Source organism: Micropterus salmoides, unplaced genomic scaffold, assembly GCF_014851395.1.
Source record: "Micropterus salmoides isolate LMB-PRFRI ecotype aquatic unplaced genomic scaffold, ASM1485139v1 Ms_hic_scaffold_12, whole genome shotgun sequence".
Classification (NCBI taxonomy): Eukaryota; Metazoa; Chordata; class Actinopteri; order Centrarchiformes; family Centrarchidae; genus Micropterus; species Micropterus salmoides.
This window is the reverse complement of record NW_024040263.1, coordinates 5,230,555-5,252,377: the sequence shown is the minus strand read 5'-3', so window position 1 is coordinate 5,252,377 and position 21,823 is coordinate 5,230,555. Positions and strand designations below refer to the sequence as shown.

Sequence of the window (21,823 nt, the reverse complement as noted above, 5' to 3'; positions counted from 1 at the left end):
GGTTTATGTTTAGTGAATTTGTTACCATGCTTCTGGTAGACACATATGTTGCCTTCGGACACAGCCAGGCTTGTTGTTTTCCCCTGTTTCAGATGTTTCTGCTAAGCTAAACAGCTGCTGGCTGTAGCCTTATGATTAACAGATTAGTGAGTGGTATCAATCTTCTGATCTAACAATCTGCCAGAAAACAAATAAGTGTATTATATTATATTATATTATATTTACCAAAATATAGAGCCACTAACTTTTAAATTTCAAAACAAGGGAGGTTAACCTACAGAATACTATTTTTGCAGGACAATATAATGCAACAGACTGCATTATACACTTTTTTTTTTTTTCAAATTAGCAATCTGTACAAGCTCTAAATTGATTTTATACCTATTGTGACTTTCTCTGTTTGTATGACTTTTAAGTGCCAAAAAACAGGAATAATTTAATTCATTAGCTAAATAAAAATAAATAAATAAACATTTTCTATTGATGCATTTGACACTGAGCCACAATGTTTTAGCTTCGTTAATTCTCGTTGACAGCTGTGCAGCATGGACAGTTTCCAATGGCCCAAGCTAGAACATCTGTAGGCCTTAACTTGAGGTCAGTAGTAAACACACATGACACCCAGACAGAGCATTGTCTTATCTCGTTTCACCAGAATGTGCGGTTGGCAGATGTGTAGCACAGCACTGATGCACTGACACGGGGTTTCCTTACTCACTCAAAAGTACCCTTAAAATAGTACTAACAAATTTCCTACAACATGGTTACTTTTGAGGTTTAAAACCTCACTGACTTGTACCCCTTCTTCTGTGGTTTTCAAAGATGCTTTAAGTCATTCAGACTTTTCAGAGGGGGAGTCGAGTGGAGGTGGATTTGCGCGACGGGATGTTCAGGCTGAAGGCGTGCTCTGCCCTTGTAATCTCTCATCATCCTGTCCCCAGTGGATTCTTTAGATTAGCATGAGAGTGTTCTTATAATTTATGGGTGGGGCTTTATGTCTCCCTCTCCAGCACTGAAAGCATGTGAAGCCCCTGATGCACTGAAATTAAAAGCTGGAAAGCAGTATAACATACTGTAGCGTTACATAAAGGTTTGGTTTAAGTCATTTTTTTTGGGCAACTTCCTGGAGCTGCTGCTAAACAATTATAGTACCTGGAGTACGGTAGTCCCAGAATTAAGTATATTGGTATGAAACGGTTGCAACACTGATGAAGTGGTGTGATTAACACGTTTACCATGGACATAATGTTGTAGCAGCAGGTCATGAACTAAATGCACTAAAATATACATACTGTATCAACGCTATATAGAAAACACAACAAATAATTTTAATGAACTCAAAGAGTATAAGGGGGAAAAAAACCTAGCATCCTCCATAAATATAATAAGAAAAACACTCGGATACACAGAGTAATTGTACTCTTAAGTGTGCAAAGTTGTTGACGTTTTGTTTTTCACAGATTCAACAGATAAGTAGAGTAGGAGAAAAGATGTGCAAATTCATCATGGACAAAGTTTTTGGATAAGCAAACAGAGCGGAGTTTTAATGTGTTTAGAGTAAACACAGTCAGTAGTGGTGACTCTAAAATAGTAGTAGTATTTAGTCCATGTTGTCCACTCCTGATTATGGTAATTTAGGTCAATGAATATGTGAGAGCTGTTCTCTCTGATTATCAGATTTACAGCCAAGTGATGCAATGACATGGAGTTTCCTTATTTATTGAGACAGTACAGACTTTTAACGAATCATGTGAAATGTGGACGGACAATAAGACCGTTGGATCAGAACACTGAATGCACGCTCATGCTGTGCGTTAAGTATGGAGCTCAAGTAAGAATGCTGTTAGCCTAGCTTAGCACAAAGACTAGAAGTAGTGCAAAACAGCACACTACTTCCCCTAAAGCCCCAAACTGTAGTCTTCAGCCGTGCTAGCGATGTGGCCCTAAGGATGGCAGTGTCATTGTGTTGGTCAGTCCACCAGACTGAAATGTTGGTCCAGACGGCGTTGTCCAATACTTCAGTTTATGATCAAATAACTTCAAAACTAATGACATTATCATCAGCCTCAACTGTGCCTAAGAGCCTGCTGCAGTGCTTTGACCCTTAGTCATGCATTACTGATTATCTACAGTTCATTAATGAGTGTGAATTCTGCAGCCATACAATCACATGGTTAAGACAAAGTTACTGCGAATCTCCTGCGATTTTTCTTAATGTGGCTTTACAGGAAATCTGTAAAGCTTAACTTTGCCAGGTAGAAGTTTATAATTGGATGAGCTGTTCACCATCAGAGATGCAAGACAGGTTCCGTAGATTGCAGCTAACATGACAAATATAGTTACCTAGTTTTTAATTCATTCGAACTCTTCAATATGAAAATATTACATCTCTTTTAGAGTTTTAGTTTACTTATCTTAAAAGGAGAACAAAATATTAGTTACTCTGCTAAGGTGAGTGGAACATAACGATAGCTATAAATGTGCAATCAAAACAATTAAAAAGTCACTCACGAAAATAAAATCTGACTTCAAATTGCTGATGTGCATAAAACAAGCAGCCATAAACTCTTCTGTGACTACGTTCAGTTGACACCAGCATGTGGACCTGCATGTGACTGGACTCTTGGACTTCTGACCTGACAAACTAATGAGTTTTACATCTTAAAACATTATAAAACTTAAATAATGTGCAGGTGAAGTGAGACAAACCAGTTGGTCTCCATCAGTGCTGTTAAATAGAAACACCTTAGTCTGTGAATGAACATATGTATGTAACACAAGGGGTAGTTCCTCTCCCTGTACAAATCCAGCAGTTTGTCTTCAGCCAGGTTGTTTACATTTTGAAAGCGGTCGTTCTGACTGAGCAGGGTCATTATTGTGCAGGGTGACATGGCATTTTGTGTGTTTAGAAAAGGAGAGATGTGTAAAACAGCTGAGGTCAGTGCTCTGGAAAGAGCTGTAGGATGGACACCAGAGGGAGACCCAGAGTAACATACAAGCCACTGCAGCCACGATGTAAACCAAAACCTAAAAGAAATGTTTGAAAACAGTTTCCTCTTCATACGGGTGAGTGAAAATGAGCCAGATTCATATTACAACATGCCCTAGATTCTCTACATACAACAGTTAAGGTTTAACATTGGTTAAAGTTGTGTTTTCTTTATTGGAGGATGGTGTGAAGGAGCAGCCGATGTTGTTTTTTCTATTAGGCTCCAGCTTTGCTTTACAGTAGCCATTGAAGTGACTTAATGCATTATTATTCACACCTACATCATTAAAAGGGGTGACGACGTGGGTGTGAATAGTGAAGCAACAAAAACAGGATAAGTGACATGTTTACTTGTCAATGTGTGAAGTTGTGTGTTCATTTGCTTGTGCACCTGAGCTATCAGTGTCTTTACTTTATATTGCTTTCATACAGGCCTTCCAGTGATGTAATGCCTGCTGGCCTCTCTGAAAGGGATTTAAAACCCCAACGCTTATTAGTAATGCTAGCGGCGTGGCTCTAGCAGTGCCAATGTCGATCTGTCTGTTGGTTGATCCACTACTTTAGTCCTGACTAAAATATCTCAACAGCTACTGGATGGACTGCCTTGAAATTTTGTTCAAACAGTTATGCTTCCCAGAGGATGAATCCTAATGACTTTAGCGAGCCCCTGACTTTTCGCCCAGCATACTTTTGTGGTTTTGTCTCTACCGCTATTGGATTGATTGTCATGAAATGTGGCACAAACGTTCATGTCCCCCTCAGGACAAACTGTAACAACTTGATGATGGTGCTAGGTGACGAGTCAACAGATCACAAATACAAGTTTTAATTCTTTTTTAAATAGTTTGCATGTAAACATGCTAAACAAAAATGGTGAACACTGTTAACATTATACCTGATGTGTTGTAATGGTTAGCATGCTGATGTTGATATTTAGCTAGTACAGCCTCAAAGAGGTGCTAGCATGCTGAAGACTGTTAGTCATGTTTAAGTATATATTTTCAAACATAAGAGAAGAGTTTGACTGGCAGACAAGAAATCAGCAGTTTATGTTTCATGACTGAAAATACAGGCCCTCTTTTCCTGCTTACGATCACTGTTGTTGTCGTCATAAAACCTGTAGTAACATCAGAAAACACTTAAGTGATTAAGTTGTTACTAGTGTTTGCATAAAAAGATCTGTCTGTCAATTTGGAAGTCACAGAAGGTTCCAGTCCTGTGTTTTGACTTCAGTTTACATTCAGTCTTTAACTAACCAGAAGCAAAGTGATGAAGAAGTCTGTTGTCTGTCATAGAAGTTGGTGGCTGTAAGGATGTGATTGTATGAACAAAGTTTGCATTATCTAAATTGATGTCAGCTTGTATAACCACTCATGAAAGTCTCATGAAGGTCTATGGAACATTGGAGCAATGCTTTTGTTTTTCGTTTGTAAGGGTACCTTCAAAGCTCAAGGCTGTTTAATATTCTATGTTTTTCTGATTGTGTCTCTGCTTTCAGTCTTATCCTTTTAGAGTATTGAATCCAAGTTGATGCTTTGGAAACTGATTGATTAGTTCAGTTTCTCTTAGTTCTGTGTCCCACTCATCCGACTGACTCAGAGTTTGGCAGAGGCTGAGATGAGATCACTGGAACAGCCTTGGAGCTGCCAGGCATAATGAAATGTGGCAAGATCAACTCCGTGTTTATTTTGAAATGGAAAGGTAGAAATGCTACGAAAGACTTTAAGAACTTCACTCTGCTATTTTTCAGTTATTTGCTGGTAGATGGGGAACAGCAATTTCTAAGCATATGAAAGGAAAATATCATTCAAATCAAGCAACAAATCCAAGGCTCAGAAACCATATGGGTCTTGTGGAAATATGGTCAAATTATTTTAAAATGGCAAGATTAAGATTGATGTCAAACCAACATTGTTTGGTTTTTCTCTGTTAGTGATGAAGGAAATAAAGAAGAACAGGGAAATCCCCTTCACAATGTTTGTGTTAGTCTTTCCTCAAGTAGACCAATTTTGATTCTGACTTGGTATGCATGATATTATTTGAAGACATTTCCAAGCGTAAAAGGAACTTTTCATTTGTATTTTTTTCTATCTATTGAAATCATGTATGTCTTTAATAGAGTTCCATTCGTCCCATCAAGGGTAAATGTTTTTTTTTTTTTAACATTCTCACATGATCTGTTTGTTCATGCAAATAAGATACTTGATGCAAACACCAGACCTTTCAAACACTGAACAAATTGAAGATGCGGGCAGCAATTCAGAGGTGTGGAACCACGCTAAAAACAAGTGACAGACATAACTGATTGTCATGTAGAGCCCTATCATTTTGTTGACCAAACACACGCATCTCTTCTTTCTCTTCCCTTCCTTGTGCATACAGTACATAGTGTGCTGGCAAGATGCAAACATTATACAGTATTAGGTCAGTGAGGTCAATCTTTTACTGAAGTCTGAAGGTTAAAGCCCCCCCCCCCCCCCTTTTTTTTTGAAATCACATGTCACCGCTATAGGTCCCCTCAGAGGCCTTCATCTTCATCTAATATAAGTTTCACCTCAGGGTTGTATCAAGAGGCTATGGGGGAATAACAACATACTATATTAAGAAGTGACCTACTCGTGGTATGTCATACATCACAGGTGTGTGTGTGTGTGTGTGTGTGTGTGTGTGTGTGTGTGTGTGTGTGTGTGTGTGAGAATCTTCAATCCCTTTCTTAATATTTTGCATTTGACTTTCTCCCTTACCTTTTTTTGTTTTGCTCTTTCTCTCTGCATATACAGTGAGTCAGCAACACTGCAACACCCTCACAAACACACCCTCACATACACACACATGCTCAGAAGACATCCCTTTAACTCTGTAGGCCGTGGAAGGGACCCATAACTGCTGCCCTTTTCCCCCCATTTGTTAGATCACCAGCCATCAGCAGTCGCTCACATACTCCTGATGCTGCACATGCTCGCTGCACTGCAGTGAGACAGCATTTACTTCAGACAGAGAGAGAGGGGGGGGGGGGGGTAGGAGGGAGATGAATGGATGAGAGTTGCCGAGCTAAGAATGCAAGTGATTGGAGGAAAGGAAGTGGTGGGGGAGAGTTAAAAAAAAAAGAGAGAGGGAGGGGAAAGGGATGATGTAAAAACTGAAACACAATCTGGCTAAATCGCCCTTCCTCAACTTCACTCACGTGTGTGCACACCCATAAACACACGGAGGAGCTGCCTCGCTCACACACATCCTCTCGTCTCCTGTTTGGCTCGCCGCTGCTACCTGGAGGGAAGAATCATCTCGTGTGAGAGCTGACAGGACTTGAAGGCAATATTAGATGGATTTTAGTGCAACAAATTCTGCCTGTTTCACACACAAGGAGTCAATGTTTCGGTCTGTGTGCTGGAGTGGATGACGCCTGTTGATCAACCCATAGATGCAGCACTGTAAGTCTTCCTTTTCATCATAATGATGATGATGATGTTATGAGCCAAATACTGAACCTTTTGGAACAGCCGGTGTTCTTTAATGCTCATAAGTAGTTTCTCTTAGAGTCAATCAAAGGAATTTTACCTTTTTAAATCTACTGAAGTAAGTATAAATTCCCCCAATAATATTCTTTTTTTCATGTGTACCCTCCACTGCGTAGTAAATGACGGCTCTATCCAGCAGGAATTATTCCGCTTAGCTGGTGCGGATATGATTATGTAAGAGTGGAGCGTTGTGTGGCTGCTGCAACCTTGTGCACTGTCAGCACAGGACTGCTTCTGTTGTCCTGTTGTGGCTGTCTGCAGGATTTAGGAGTCTTCATTTTATAATCAGTGCCATCATGTTTGATGTTCTGTTCCTCTGCTTAATCTGGTCAGTGGAGCTGGTAAGTCATTAACATTCAGCCCAAGAGCTGAGCTTTTGTGTTTGTGCATAGCTGTGCTGGCATTTATATTGCCATCCAAACATCAGAGATGAAAAATGGTTTCTTCCTTTTTAGATATGGATAAACATTTATGAATAAAGAATATGGCCTATAAAGCTGGTTTTAACTTCTGGGCTGGTTAAATGTTACACTAGATTGTGAACACCTTGAGGTTTTGTTGAAGTCATCTGCTTCTACAGGTACTTGCTGTAACTGACCTGCTCAACACGTAACTATTTGGCAGCTTACAGGAAACATATTACACACCAGCCATGAAGCATATTAGACAATTTAATAATAACCCACTGACAGCATGACACCTTCATTGAGACAGTAATCTCATCCACCACTCTCCATTTTCAGGCTGACCGAATCACCACATTGGGATGACAGGATCTGCTTTTCAGAGAGTAGGAGCAATGTGTAACAGAGAGATAGATTTAAGAGAAAATAGAAGAGAGGAGGAGAAAGAGAGCATGCACCGTACAATACGGTCCCACAGGGTTTCCTCTCGGCAGCAGAGGTGGCCTGTTTCTGTGCCTGTCTTGAATGTGAAGAGACAATAAAAGCCCTGACACAATTTCTGTGTCTTAAGTTAGCTGTGAGATAATGTTACCGAAAAGTCAGACATGAAAATAAAGGATGTCGATAAAGTTTATACATCTCCACAATTATGAAGAATTGTAAATATTGGTATTAAAGTGTTTATTTTTGTAGGTTCTGTCTCTCACCGTGTGCTGAACACAGAGTGCCTTGCTTTCATTTTATAATCAAATATTTATGAGTCAAAGTGCTTTTTATGACAACCAACCATAGACACAGCACATATTCAAGCTCCAGTCTGACTAGCTTATACTGCAGTGGTTCTCAACACAGGCTTCAGAGCCCCAGAGGGGTTGCAAGATAAATATGTTTATTTTCTCAGAATTTTCTTTGATCACGTAGGATAGTTTTACCTCTTTAGGACTGATTTTTCTCACCCAATACAAATTCTGATACCTCAAGGGTATCTGTTAAAACTGAATAATGATACAGGCCAGTGCTCTATTTTTCCCGAATTTCAAATCTGCATATACTTAACTGAGCTACTTTTTTAAAATGTGAGGTAACATGAGGCCAAAGATTGCTGTAGTAGCCAGTCATGGCTGAAACTCTGGATTTTATAATGAAATTTACAATGAAACTCTTGGATCAGTCTTTAATGTAGGTCAGTCACATCTGGCAGATGCCCGATCCACTTAATAAGGTCAGTACAGGTGGCATCAGTGTTCATCAGTGAATCCTTTTTAAAACACTATTCTAAATGATCTGAGAAGGGAACATCACTCTTTCGTCATGGCCTGGATTAAACTTCCTCAGTATGCAATTCAATGACTTACCGAAAATAAATCAACGAATCATGACTCTGAGGCTTTTGGTGCCCGTGGGGGTCTGGGACCCTGTGGTAGTTTCCTGCTTTCCCTGGTTGGTAATCCAGCCTAAGCACCAAATCCAGCTCTTTTAATACAGCTATAGTGACGAGGTCACATGTAGACCGCATTTTTGGGGGTCATGAGCTGAAGGGGTTGGGAATAACTGCATTCTCTGTCGAAAGAGCTCTATTAATACATTGGACAGTCATAGCTTCCGTCTGAATTTTAAGCTGAGATGGGAGTCCTTCACGTTCTCAGAGGAATGAAAATTTGAACACATACATTTCAGTGACAATTAGGAAAAAATTATTTATGTGATTTGAGCAAAAGCTCCATAACAGTTATTATAAAGATTATTTTGTAAACTGAGGTCAAAAATAGACTTCCATTCTCTGTTTAGAATAAGAGCTAGAGGTTAATAGCGTGCACCCACAATACTGTAAATGTTTTGATCCTCAGTTATTTGGCGCTCTTGTAAACATTTGATGTTGAAGCCATGACCTGAGTTTGACCTCTCACCCTCTTCACAACATCTCAGATGTTGTATCTGTTCCCAGGCTGTTAGGTCCACTGACTCAATGAAAGAAAAAGTCATTATGTTTAAATAGGTTTATTCCACCGACCAAAAGCAAATACATCTAGCATTTGTTTTATTTTGGTGACCTGCTGATTGAGGGGATGTGGTGTATGTTTGTAACCTTAACACTTCTGTGTTTATAGGTTTGAGTTGAAGCCTGTTGCCGCAGGCGCTGATTGGTGTGTCTGTTTGCTGTTTCCTCTCTCAGTGAGGGGATGGAAGGAAGAAGGCATTTTGCTTTAAACTTTGATCTTCACAACCCACAGTGTTCTAGGCGTCTCTTTGGGTCCTCCCTGTGTGTTTTATCATATGCGCTGTCTCTTCGCTGTGTCCTCACTTGTCTCGTCCTCCGTCTGTTTCGCTCTGCAGGGTGCAGGGTAAGAGGAAGAGGGACTCCTATGTCAGAGTTTTAGGATGGCCAGTGAAGGCTCCACTATTCCCAGTCCTGTGGTCCGCCAGATTGACAAGCAGTTCTTGATCTGCAGTATATGTCTGGACCGCTACGAAAACCCCAAAGTTCTGCCCTGCTTACACACCTTCTGTGAGAGGTGAGTGGAGTTGGCATAATATATTTATGAAGGGGTTGTATGTTTTAATCATGTACATTGTATATACTGGACATTGGTGTTTGTGTGTGCAAATGAAGATTTTATTTCATTAGGCAAACGCAACTTGTGAAGTTAGAAATTCAAATGTATGATCTGTGTGTTTTCTGGGAGAAATGGATGGTGCATGACCTTAAGTGGGAGAAACAGAAATAATACTTTGTATATTTTGTAATCAGTACTGTATTGCTTTTGTACATTTCGAGTATTTTTTCACATGAGATGGTGCTGAATCTCTGTTGTTGACTTTTGTGTGTTGGTGCCATCCTCTCTCAACAACTAGCCTTTGTTTCTGACACAAAAGAGAAACTGTGGTCTGTGCCTGTCCGTCCCTTTACTCTGGTTGTTTCTGGAGAGTCATTAAACCATTACGTTTAAAACAAAACAGTTGTCTTCTCTTTTAGTATAATTATTTCTTCCTTACATGTGTTTGGTACCAGAAAATTAGCTTGTAGTTATAGGAGGATACTAGTTGAATGTTTCACATTTTCCGTCTCTGGATGTGAACAGATCACACTTTTTTTTTTTTTCCAACACATTTTGCATGTCTTTTGTGTTCTGGGTTTTAATTTGTCAGATCGCAAGTATCTAAAACTATATTTGTTAAACATTAATTTAAGTTTCATAAAATGTAACATGACTAAACCTTCAATGGTAGAAAGACATTATTATAATTATTGTTATATACACTGACCTATACGTATGTTGAAAGCCTCCAGTACTGGAATGTATTTTTGACAACATCCAACATGAAGCTATGTGTAGGAATGGATACACTCATCAGTGATGTAATGTAATGTAATCTACACTGGGCTACTGTTTTATCAGATGATGTATATAGATTTGTGAAGCTTGTTTTAAATTTAATAGTATATAGTAGGAATTAATGCCATAAACAGTCATTTTATAGCCTACGCTAGTTTGCAGTGTTCACCCCACACTCAACAATAACATGTGGGACAGCACAAAACACAGTTTACAAAAAATTATGCAATAAAATTACCATAAAACTGAATGACAAGCACCAAATCATTCATGACCGCATAACTGATGCCTTTTTAACAATTTCATGGGTAAGGAGTTCCGCATATTGAGAGACACTCCGCATTACGGAGCCAGAAAACGTGAGAGGAACCACCAGGCCACTAAGCACCTGAAGAGCCTGGTTATTTAGGCCTTTATGGATGTGTTTAACAATCGAAAATTTAATGAAATTATCATATTTAAGAACATGACAATGGCGAGATCTTATCAGCTTCCTGCTGAAAATCTTAAATGGCACGATTATATATCATAAGATATGTTAGATGCCACTTGTGACCATCAAGTTACACAATAAGTGAAATCTTTAATGTTTTTTGTAGATTCTAATATTTAGTTTGGTGGTAGTGTTGCACTAATTTGATAAGTGTTTCCAATCTTGTGTTCCATGTCTATTTGCATACATGAGTGGAAAGAATAGTAGAATCCAGCACAACAAACTATGACCTTTAAACTTACCCCAGCCTTTAATTAACACCCTCTCTGACTTAGTGTCATCAAAACATTGATCAACATTATGTGCGTCACAGTGACAGGATTTATTGGATTTGGCAGCGCTAATGTATCTGACTGCTATAGACTGTACAGGTGTAGATGATAAACTGGTGAGAAAGTAACTCACTTTGTTCTGTTAATCATTTTTGGTCTGTAAATAGTTCAACCACAAGATGGCATCTAAGATTTCCACCTTAAAGGTCAATGAATAGATATATATGTTAGTTTTGAATGTTTTTGTTTTTATTTATAGGCAGCTGTGTAAACAGAAAAGAACAAGACTGCATGTCAAGAGACTTACCTGTTAAAGAAAAATCTTAAATCTTGCTGTATTCACAGTAATAACTACATATATCTACTGTTTATCATCACTCAGCAAACAGTTTTGCTGAGTCCTTCATCTTTCCTATTCCTTTTCATCGCACCTCCAGGTGCCTGCAAAACTACATCCCGGTCCACAGCCTCACACTGTCGTGCCCCGTGTGCCGCCAGACCTCGATCCTGCCGGAGAAAGGTGTGGCGGCATTGCAGAATAACTTCTTCATCACCAACCTGATGGACGTGCTGCAGCGGGCGCCGGACAGCTGCAGCCAGGAGGCCGCCGCTCTCAACAACATCACCACTGTGGCTACAGGCCAACTGCTCTCCTGCCCCAACCATGGAGGCAACGTAAGGGTCACACACACTGACAGTTTGTCTGCCGGTTTCTGTCTTTTCATTTGACCTTCTCTCTGACTATTACACACGGCACATAAAATATTTTGTCCTGTCAAACTGACCTAATGAAACTGAATAAAAATGACATAATAAAAATGTGTATGTCTACTAAATTGAGAGCTAATGAGGCAGTTGTTAGTGAGACCTTATCATGAAGTTTAGATGTATAAGCCTCTAGCTGTTGTTCCCTTTTTCTTTAACCTATTAGTTTGTCTAGTACACATGTTTATAGATGTAGGGTTTTCAGCAGAACATTATTATCCCTCTATGAATGGAGGTTGGTTTAAAGACACAGCTGTTACTTGTGTGCAGTGTTAATAACAAATAATCATTGTCTAATAGATCAGATCTTGGATGTAAAGTTCATTGGTTACTGGTTTGATCATCCTTTTTAAAGATTCACTGTATTCACAAATATTATTGATGCAGATGTTTAGCAGGTGTAATGTTTACCATATTCGCCATTTTAGTTTCGTGTGTTAGCATGCCAACATTTTTCTAATTAGCAATAAAATAAGAGTATTGCTGATGTCATTCGTTTTGCGGTTGTTTGGTCATAAACCAAAGTGTTATAAGTAATATTGGACAAATTTAAAATTTGCCCTGAAGATGCCGCTAGAAGAAAAATGAAGGGATCACCAAAGTTACTCGTATTCATCTTGTGGTGTGCCTATATGTGTGTACCAAAGTTCATGCCAGTCCATGCCTTTGGTGTTGAGCGTTTCACTCAACCAAAACTATGAACCTGCTGTTTCATAGTAATCCATCCAATAGTTGATATTTCAGTCTTGACCAGAGTGGTGGATCCAGCAACCAACGTTAGACTACAAATGTTGCTAAACATGTTTGTACTAAACATTAACTCGATATGTAAGTTTAATACTTTTTCCTGTTGTTAGCTGATGGAGTTTTACTGTCCGCCTTGTGAGACGGCCATGTGTCAGGAGTGTACAAGCGGTGAACATGGAGAACACCCAACTGTGCCTCTTAAAGACGTAGTGGAACAACACAAGGCCTCATTACAGGACCAGCTTGACGCTGTCAAGAAGAGGTACAACAGCAGCATTATGACTTCATTATACTGCACTACAGACTTGATGCAGTTTACTCCCAAGTAACAGCTATGGTGGCACAAATAAAACAAACACAATCCTCCTTTATGTGCGTGCTCTATCATATGACTGTTGACTTGCTATATGAAAACTTTCTCCTCATTCCTCCTGTCCCTCTGTCGCTCCCAGGTTGCCACAGATTGACACAGCTCTGTTGACGCTGTCAGAGATCCTGCAGCAGCTGACCAATCAAAAAAGCTCCATTGAGGATGACATCCACACAACCTTTGATGAGTTGCAAAAGACTCTGAATGTCCGAAAGAGCGTTTTACTTATGGAGCTGGAGGTCAACTACGGCCTCAAGCAGAAGGTGAAGTAAAATGGTCTGAAACAAAGTGCTTTATTTAGCTGACACATGCAGAGTGTAGTTTCAGTGTTGCCCTTGGATGTTGGTTTAGACTTTGGTCGTTTTTTTTAATCAGCGTAAAGCACTTTGTAGTATTTGTCTACCTCTTAAAGGGGCTGTATGAACTGGCAGCTCTGATTTGTTCTTCAACAAAGAGGAACAATTCAAATTACCACAACACTGACCTAATTACAATCCATTTTTGGAAAGCATTTAACCTATCACAGGCTATTCATCAAGTTGTTTTTGCTGATCTATGTGTCAGGGGCTCAGCTGGTCTGATAGGCGATTAACAGGCAGAAAGAGGGGGGCCAGGGGAGCTGGTGCACCACCCAAATCCAGATAACCAATCACCCAGTCTGGTTGGGAGCTACTGCTGCTACTGCCGCCGCCCCCTCAGGGATCTTCATCACATGGGTTGTTGAAAGATTTACAATTCACTGGCTGGTGTGCAGTCAAAACACTGGAGCCCAGGGGAAAGTCAGATAATGCGACTTTCGGCTGTGTTGTTGCTTGGAGCTAGATGGAGCCAGTGTACTGTAAGTTGGTTTGGGCGTGTCATGTGCAGTGAGGGAACACAGTACAGCTTTGCTCTTCATGCAGCAAACACTTTATCCTCTTACTCTGAAGCTTGGTCTCTCTTCGTATGGACAATATGTTAGTTTTCAGAGCTCCACAGTGTGAATTAATATAAAAAGAAAGGGTTAGTTGAAGGTGTTCAGATGAAACACTGGACTCCAGTCTGAGAGAAATGCCTTAATGGCCTCTCTTTTTGGAGAAGAAGATGAGTTTGACGGCCAGATGGGGGTGAGTTAGTCAATCAATTAATAAGTTACTTTGTTCATTCATTAATTCTGGCCAAGTATGTGTAAACATACAAGGAATTTTAAGTTTTAATTTTCTCTCAATGTACTTATACACAGTTCCAAGTACAATTTACAGGACGAAAGAAATCGACGTGCAGCAAAAAAACAAGGTCAACAAAGTTTAACAAAGACCGGTAGAATAAACAGAACTATTATGTACATACAAGTAGGTGAAAAATAAGTGTATACAATGACATATGTTGTCTATATACAGTTAAGTGTTTCTTTAAATTGAAAACAAATACCTGATCTCATAGAAATATATGAACCTGTTTCAAACTGGTTGTCAGTTGCAAACATCCACATGTTGCTGCATTACACAGCGGTCTTTGTTTGTCACATTTACATGTGGGTAGTATGTGCGCTTTTTAAAATTATTTCTTGGAACAGATCTTTGCATGTCACCACAGGATGATGTAACCATCTGACAGATATTGATCTGTTTTCATGGTCAGTCCCTGGAGACAACCTGCAGCTGTGTGTGAGAACCTTTTGTTGGTTTGCGTATTAGGAATCATAACAAAATGTTTATGCCAGTATGCACTTAATGAGCCAAGATCCTGTTCCCCTAATGGTGGCAAGTCATGGTTGATCCTTTATTTTAACACAGATATTGATCTTTCACTTGCCCTTCTGCACAACGGTGGAGCTGGTTGGGTTTTTTGTGCAGGCTTTAATGCTGAGGGACAGTCTCTCTGTGGTTTTGGAACCAAAAGAGATCACAGTAAAAATGTGGGCAATGAATAAAGGAATTCATTCAAAAGAAAGCTATAGCTATTAACAATGGTGTTCTTTTTCTCCAATCTTTGCATTTTTCTTGTAAGATACTGTATCGTTTTACCCCTTCTGGCCTCTGTAATGTTTTCAAATGCTTATTTATAAGAAAGGAAAATCATTCTTTGGCTGCTCACAACTTGTAGACATATGCAAACTGACGGGGGATGCAAGAAGACACTGCTTTTTAGGGGGTTCCAAGCCTAAAACCCTGCTGCCTCCTGTTTTGTCTTTGTGTAGGTGCTCCAAGCCCAGTTGGATACCCTGCTGCAGGGCCAGGAGGGTATCAACAGCAGCTGTAACTTCACGGAACAGGCCCTGAGCCACGGCACAGAGGCCGAGGTGCTGCTGGTGAAGAAACAGATGAGCGAGCGTCTCATTGAGCTCGCCAGCCAGGAGCTTCCTTTGCAGCCCGGAGAGAACGACCAGCTGGACTTCCTCGTGGAGACAGAGGGACTAAAGAAGTCCATCCACAACCTGGGCACTATTGTAACGACTAATGCCGTGGCCTCTGAGACTGTGGCGACAGGTGAAGGGCTACGGCATTGTGTGGTGGGTGTGCCCACTTCCGTCACCATAACCACTAAGGACAAAGACGGAGAGCTGTGCAAGATGGGTAACGCAGTTATCACGGCTGAAATCTCCTCACCTGATGGCAGCAAAGGTGAAGGAGAGATACTGGACAACAAGAATGGCACTTACGAGTACCTGTTCACAGCTCCTAAAGAGGGGACTTTTAATTTATCGCTGCGTTTATATGATCAACATATCAAAGGAAGCCCCTTTAAAATAAAGGCCACCAAATCGATAGATGTGTCGTCGACTTCAGACGGCATGAAGAAGAGGCTGAAGTCTCCAGGCAGTGGTCACATTAAGCAGAAGGCCATCAAGAGGCCGGCCAGTATGTACAGCACGGGGAGGAGGAAAGAGAACCCCATCGAGGACGACCTCATCTTCAGAATCGGTAAGAAAGCAGACATTTTGTCAGCAGGAGGGCTGGATATCGGACCTCAATGTTTTGTTGGTATGGACCGAAATGTGGCTGTAGCAACCTGGAATGCTGAGTCAGATATATAATGTTGTTTAACTATTCTTTCAGCAGACAGTTTGCAAACTATACTGTTTTCAAAAACAATTATTTTGCAGCTGCTAATGACATTATGGTAAAAGGGTTTTGTAGAAAAGCTTTTTTAAAAGTAAGGTATTTAGAAAAGTATAACCTGGGTATCAACACCAGGTGTTGTATTGGCACTAGTAAAGATACATTACAAACAATACCCCGCCCTTACCTGTAGACCAGCATCTTTTAAATTTATCCGATGAATAATGTCCAATGTGCTCAAAATATCTTCTTGCAGTTTTTAAAATCTTTTTAAACATGACCCATAACATGTTTTGCAACACTTGGCAGTCATTTTTTAACTACGCATTTATATTTCTGACTAATTATTTTTTCATAACTTTAACAGTGCAACATAAAAAGCACCAGTGAGAAACGGATTGCGTGTCAACTTTGTCTCTTTCTTTGTCTTTGCGTGTATATAGTATGGTACAGTTAGCTTGATGAAACGACATTTCAAATATCAGATTGAGAAAGAGTTCTAAGCCAACAAGTCACATCATCACTCTACTAATTATGTATTCGGCTATATTTCACATTTTCCAGGCACAAAAGGAAGAAACAAAGGGGAGTTCACTAATCTGCAGGGAGTGGCTGCCTCCTCTTTGGGAAAGGTGCTGATAGCAGACAGCAACAACCAGTGTGTCCAGGTAAAAATCACTTCCTGTGCCGTCAGCCTACAGAAATAGTAGACTTTAACGGGTATATAAAGAAGTCATCGGTGGAGCACTATAACTTATCATTGTTCAGTTACCTTGAACAATGCTACCTCAGCATTTTGCCATCTCCTCTGAACTTTGCAGTTCTAAGCATTTGTGGACATTTGATGATTAAAACTAGTGAACACAAGACATTGTGTTTTATGCTGCAGATTTTCTCAAATGATGGTCAGTTCAAAAGCCGTTTCGGTGTGCGGGGAAGGACTCCTGGACAACTGCAGCGGCCAACGGGTGTGGCCGTCCACCCCAACGGTGACATCATCATTGCTGACTATGACAACAAATGGGTTAGCATCTTTTCAAGTGAAGGCAAGTTTAAGGTAAGTCGAGCTATAATCTCTTGTTAACGTTATTCTATACTTAGACTCTCTGTGTGACAGAATAACCATGTAGGGTGCTGCCATAAATAATGGTAATAAATTGTATGTTGCCCCATACCACTACTGTATTTAAAAAATAAATAAATAAATAAATTGTGGACTAATGTCACTTTTTTTGTGGTTCAAACTACAGAACAGGTGCACTCTATGCCCTGCTTTAGGTCATTTGCAACTTTCACATCTCATTTGCACATTTCTGCAGGGTTGCGCACATATAGGTTTTCACTTCCCTCTTGAAATATGAAATTGCAGATTTTTAAAGTTAATTGTTCTGGACTTGTGCTTTAGATAGTTTGATAAAAGTTGTCCTACTTTCTTACTTACATTTTCAGCAGTTACAATGGCAAAATGTAAGAAATGTACAATATCACTCTACTAATACTACTGTACTGAACTACTGTTTCTAATCATGAAACTCTGGTGCTGCCTAACAGAAATGTAAAATCCTTGTCTCATCCAGAACAAGATTGGCTCAGGGAAGCTGATGGGCCCTAAAGGCGTGTCGGTGGACAGAAACGGCCACATCATCGTGGTCGACAACAAGTCCTGCTGCGTCTTCATCTTTCAGCCCAATGGCAAGCTGGTCACCAAGTTCGGTAACCGTGGCAACGGTGACCGGCAGTTTGCAGGTACACTCAATGGTAATATGTGCACTGCCCCCTGCAGTCTTTCTCCAACAAGCTCACACCTGCATGTGGAATGAAGACGAATGCCAAACCAGGACCCATAAAGATCCCATTATCCTTTGACTTCTGAGGTTTTTCAAAATAATATGAAGAACCCAGCAGACACAGAATTTTTTTCCCCACAAATATCAGTTTCAAACATCTTCTTTCTTTTTTTTTAAAATGGTCATTACATACTGTAGATAATAAACTGTCCTAAAACAGCATGTAGTGGTTATAGTTTGAACATTTTAGTACCATCTTGATCCCCCCCCCCCCCCCCGTCTTTCGTTGTCATTTAATGCATTTGTCTACATATCAACTTGCATGTCCTCCAAAAAAAACTACTGCCTGAGTATAAAACAACACATGTCTGAGACCTTGTTCTTGTTTTGTTTTTTTTATTCAGGCCCTCACTTTGCTGCTGTCAACAACAACAATGAAATCATTGTGACAGATTTCCACAACCATTCAGTCAAGGTAAGTGCAATATCAGCAGTGGAAGAAGGCTATATTACAGGTATAATTCTAAAGCTTAAAAAAAACGATGTTAATCCATATTTACTAAAAAATGGTGCCTTGTATGACTTCTCTGACTTTTTCAATTTAAATTTTGTCTTATATTGAAATTCGTATTGACAAAACTAATTCTTTAGTGGATTTCTTTGTGTATTTTGTTTACTGTGATGCAATGGGTCACTGTTTCTTTAGTTATTTAAGATTATTGTCTGTGTGCTAAACCAAAATGTAGGTGTTCAACACAGAAGGAGAATTCTTGCTGAAGTTTGGCTCTAATGGTGAAGGCAATGGCCAGTTCAACGCCCCCACAGGAGTGGCAGTGGATGTCAATGGGAACATCATAGTAGCAGACTGGGGCAACAGCAGGATACAGGTGTGTACAAAAAGTCTCACTTTAACATGCCTGAATAAAATACAAGCTGAAATAGTTGTTTGGATTTCAGTTAATGTCTTTATAGCTAATTTCTATACCTTGAAGACCTAATGTCATACACATTTATCGATCATTTATTTATTTATCGATCAATCATTTTTACATTTTTTTATTTATTCAAAGTACCTGATTGTTGCTTGTACAGAAAGAGCTGATTATACATTGGAGTCTAAACTTCATATAAAAATTAATAGATGTTCTACTTTAGTTCACATACTAAATAATAAGCAAATTTTAAAATCCCAACAACAACAACTTCAGTCACTGTGAATCGTTATTTATAAAACTATTCTCATCCTTTATAAAACTAACTATAATTTGACTAAGTTTTTCCCTTTCTTCTCCCAGAGCAGTGTACCTACTTGGGCTTGTTTCAATTTGAAGAGGCAATATACCAACTGTATAATCTGTATAATCTGATCTCAAAGATTTGTTTTCTTCAACAAATAATAAGAAATTAATAAATGCAACTTTTAGTAAAGGAATTAGATTCAAATTTTAAAATAAGTGTGTGGTGACATTTACTGCTATTATTTGGTGTTGTCAAGTGAGAAATCCAATCAAATCAAGCTTTTATTAAGGACACACACCCGGTCCAAAAGACATACAATAAAAAAAACAAAAAAGACATAGTCCACAATATTTTAATTGACTTGATTTTGCCAATACCACCCCCTAGCTGGAGCTCGCACTGAATACCTCACACCATTTATTTATGTTCACTCTCAGTCTGGATGACATCATTATAAGTGAACCACAAAGCTGTTATTATTGACTTGCCACACTGCACTCAACAATTTAATGACTTAATTGTGTATATACCAAGTAATTAATATAAACTGCAAATGGAGTGGGAGACAAAGTATCTTCTGGTTTTATCCCAAATGCAAATTCTTATTTTATATTTCATGCTCTCTTTCTCTCAGGTGTTTGATGGCAGCGGTTCGTTCCTGTCCTACATCAACACATCAGCAGACCCGCTATACGGCCCACAGGGACTGGCTCTCACCTCTGACGGACATGTTGTGGTTGCAGATTCTGGCAACCACTGCTTCAAAATCTACCGCTACCTGCAATAGTAGCCCTTCTCCATCAGCGCACAAACTGTACACACATCAACATGCACTCATTAGTATGAAGTGACCGTCACATTTGCACTCATACGCTCAACCATTCATCCTTGAATCATGCCGTCATTGTGCCATCTGTTTGACCTCTGACGCTGAAGAGAAACAACAGAGGGAATTATTTGTGTTTTGAATCAAGTGCGAGGATCTGTGGTATTCACAGAGAGCTGCTGCTGATTGGTGCTTTGAAGAGCCACTCATAACCTTGTTCAAATTCCATCTTAATGAAAACCGATTTGAAAAACTAAAACTTTAGTATTGTACATATGTTAGACCTTTTGATTTGTTGTGACATGGCAGGAAAACTGGAAAATAACCCCAATGCACTTGTTACTAGAAATACTGGCTGGACAATGTGTTAAGTGAGATTTTAAATTAAAGTAAAGAGGTACCTTTTAGGAATTATATTTACAGCTCCAGCTTCCTGTTAAGTCCTCACATTTTGCCTGTTCAATAGAAAAAAAAAAAAATCCTCCACCTACTGTAGGTAGCAGAGTATTTAGAGCATGATTGAGCATCTCTGTGCATGCTGTCTTTCCTAATGAACACAAGAAAAGCTACTAGCGTAAAAAAGCGTACTATAAAGGAATCTATTTCAGGCTCATACTTAACATCACCAAAAGAAACTTTAAATTGAACCACTGTTTCACCTATAATACGTCTACCTATATATGAAAATGACTAGTCAATGTTCTGTCATGACTTTAAATAACTTAAGCTTAATTGGGTTTACAAAACCGTGCAGTGTGTTTGTGTGTGCAAGACAAATGTGATTGTGTGAGTGTGTTGTGATCAATTAAGGTACCAAACAAAAGCCACTTGATATGATGACTCACAGTCCGCTGTGTGCGTGCGTGTTTGGGTGTGTTGTGTTTGAAGCATCTTGACATTGATTTCATTTTAGTAAATGGCTAAAAAATAAAAATAGAAAAACAAACTGCATTAGGGTGCATCAGACCTCACTGAAAGGGTTTGTTCATTAATCTACATCATACATAGGGCTGCAGAACTGTGATCACCTTCTCTTCTTTCCATGTGTCTTTCAAATAAAATCTGTAGGACTACTAACAAGTTGTATTTTAGTAAAACAATATGTCTGTCCACATAAAAACATGCTATGTGTAATTCAGCAGATGAGGTGTATGTTGTTAAAATGCACTGTGCTCCTATTAGTCCTATTTGTCTTCAAGCACAGTTTTCATTACTTGTTACCCTGAATTTGGTCATTTATTTTCTACACAATCCTGTTTAAATTATTTGTTTTCCATTATATTGTTTATATTTGTAATGCCAAATGGAATTAAAGTGCCCATAGGAAAGAATATTGCTTTTGTATTTGATTGTGATGTTGTAGAATAAAGGCACATTTGTTATTAACTCAACAGCTGCTGAAAACACTTGATGATTTATAGTTGTATTTTTGTTTTGTTTTGTTTGGCATCAATTAGTTTGCAGACTGACAATTGTCCTTTAGGCTACAACTTTTCCTGCAGTGATGATTAGTGTTTTCAATATGACTGGAGATAACAAGCACAGCACACTATAACTGATGTCCTTTTTAAAAAAATGTATTGTCTCCCAGTAAATTATAAATATATACACATGTTTTGAAAATAGGGACTTTTTTATTATCCAGTCTGACACAGGTGCCCTATTTGAACACTGTAGTTTATTAGACAGCAGAGGGCGTCAGAAAATCATGAGGTGAAGTCAAACTACACCGCTCCTCCCCGATAAAGTAATGCTGCTTTCCCTGCAGTTGGAAATAATAAAAAGTTAAGCGAACAAGACACTAACGACCAGAAACGGTGGCAAACATGACCTTATTGCACTTTTCCGGCAATACGCTAGGTTCAGACGTGTGACGTGGAAACGTGTAGAAGCCACAACTGGTTTTATTGATCTACAGTATATTAAAATAATATGCCAGTTTTGTGGAATTACTGTATAACGTATACATATTTCTCAAACTTATTCTAGTGTTGCAGCACATATAATCTATGCGCATTGTGGCTACATTTAGCACAA

The 21,823-nt window shown here is 39.2% G+C and overlaps 1 protein-coding gene across 5 annotated transcripts in view; it reads left to right on the top strand.

Annotated features, from left to right (window-relative positions):
• trim2a (tripartite motif containing 2a) overlaps nt 1-21,177 on the top strand; it is a 29,234-nt gene extending 8,057 nt beyond the window's left edge. For 2 of the 5 annotated variants that reach the window (XM_038713000.1, XM_038712999.1), the window contains exons 2-12: nt 9,246-9,424; nt 11,449-11,686; nt 12,634-12,785; nt 12,976-13,156; nt 15,073-15,796; nt 16,499-16,602; nt 16,824-16,991; nt 17,512-17,692; nt 18,126-18,196; nt 18,468-18,608; nt 19,595-21,177. In XM_038713000.1, coding sequence (XP_038568928.1) covers nt 9,291-9,424; nt 11,449-11,686; nt 12,634-12,785; nt 12,976-13,156; nt 15,073-15,796; nt 16,499-16,602; nt 16,824-16,991; nt 17,512-17,692; nt 18,126-18,196; nt 18,468-18,608; nt 19,595-19,747 — 2,247 coding nt within the window. In that variant the 5' untranslated portion in view covers nt 9,246-9,290 and the 3' untranslated portion in view covers nt 19,748-21,177. Of the gene's footprint in view, nt 1-536; nt 598-6,120; nt 6,421-9,245; nt 9,425-11,448; nt 11,687-12,633; nt 12,786-12,975; nt 13,157-15,072; nt 15,797-16,498; nt 16,603-16,823; nt 16,992-17,511; nt 17,693-18,125; nt 18,197-18,467; nt 18,609-19,594 lie in introns of those variants that run through there. The other 3 variants (XM_038713001.1, XM_038713002.1, XM_038713003.1) reach the window with 3 other exon arrangements.
• Nucleotides 21,178-21,823: the final 646 nt, after the last annotated feature.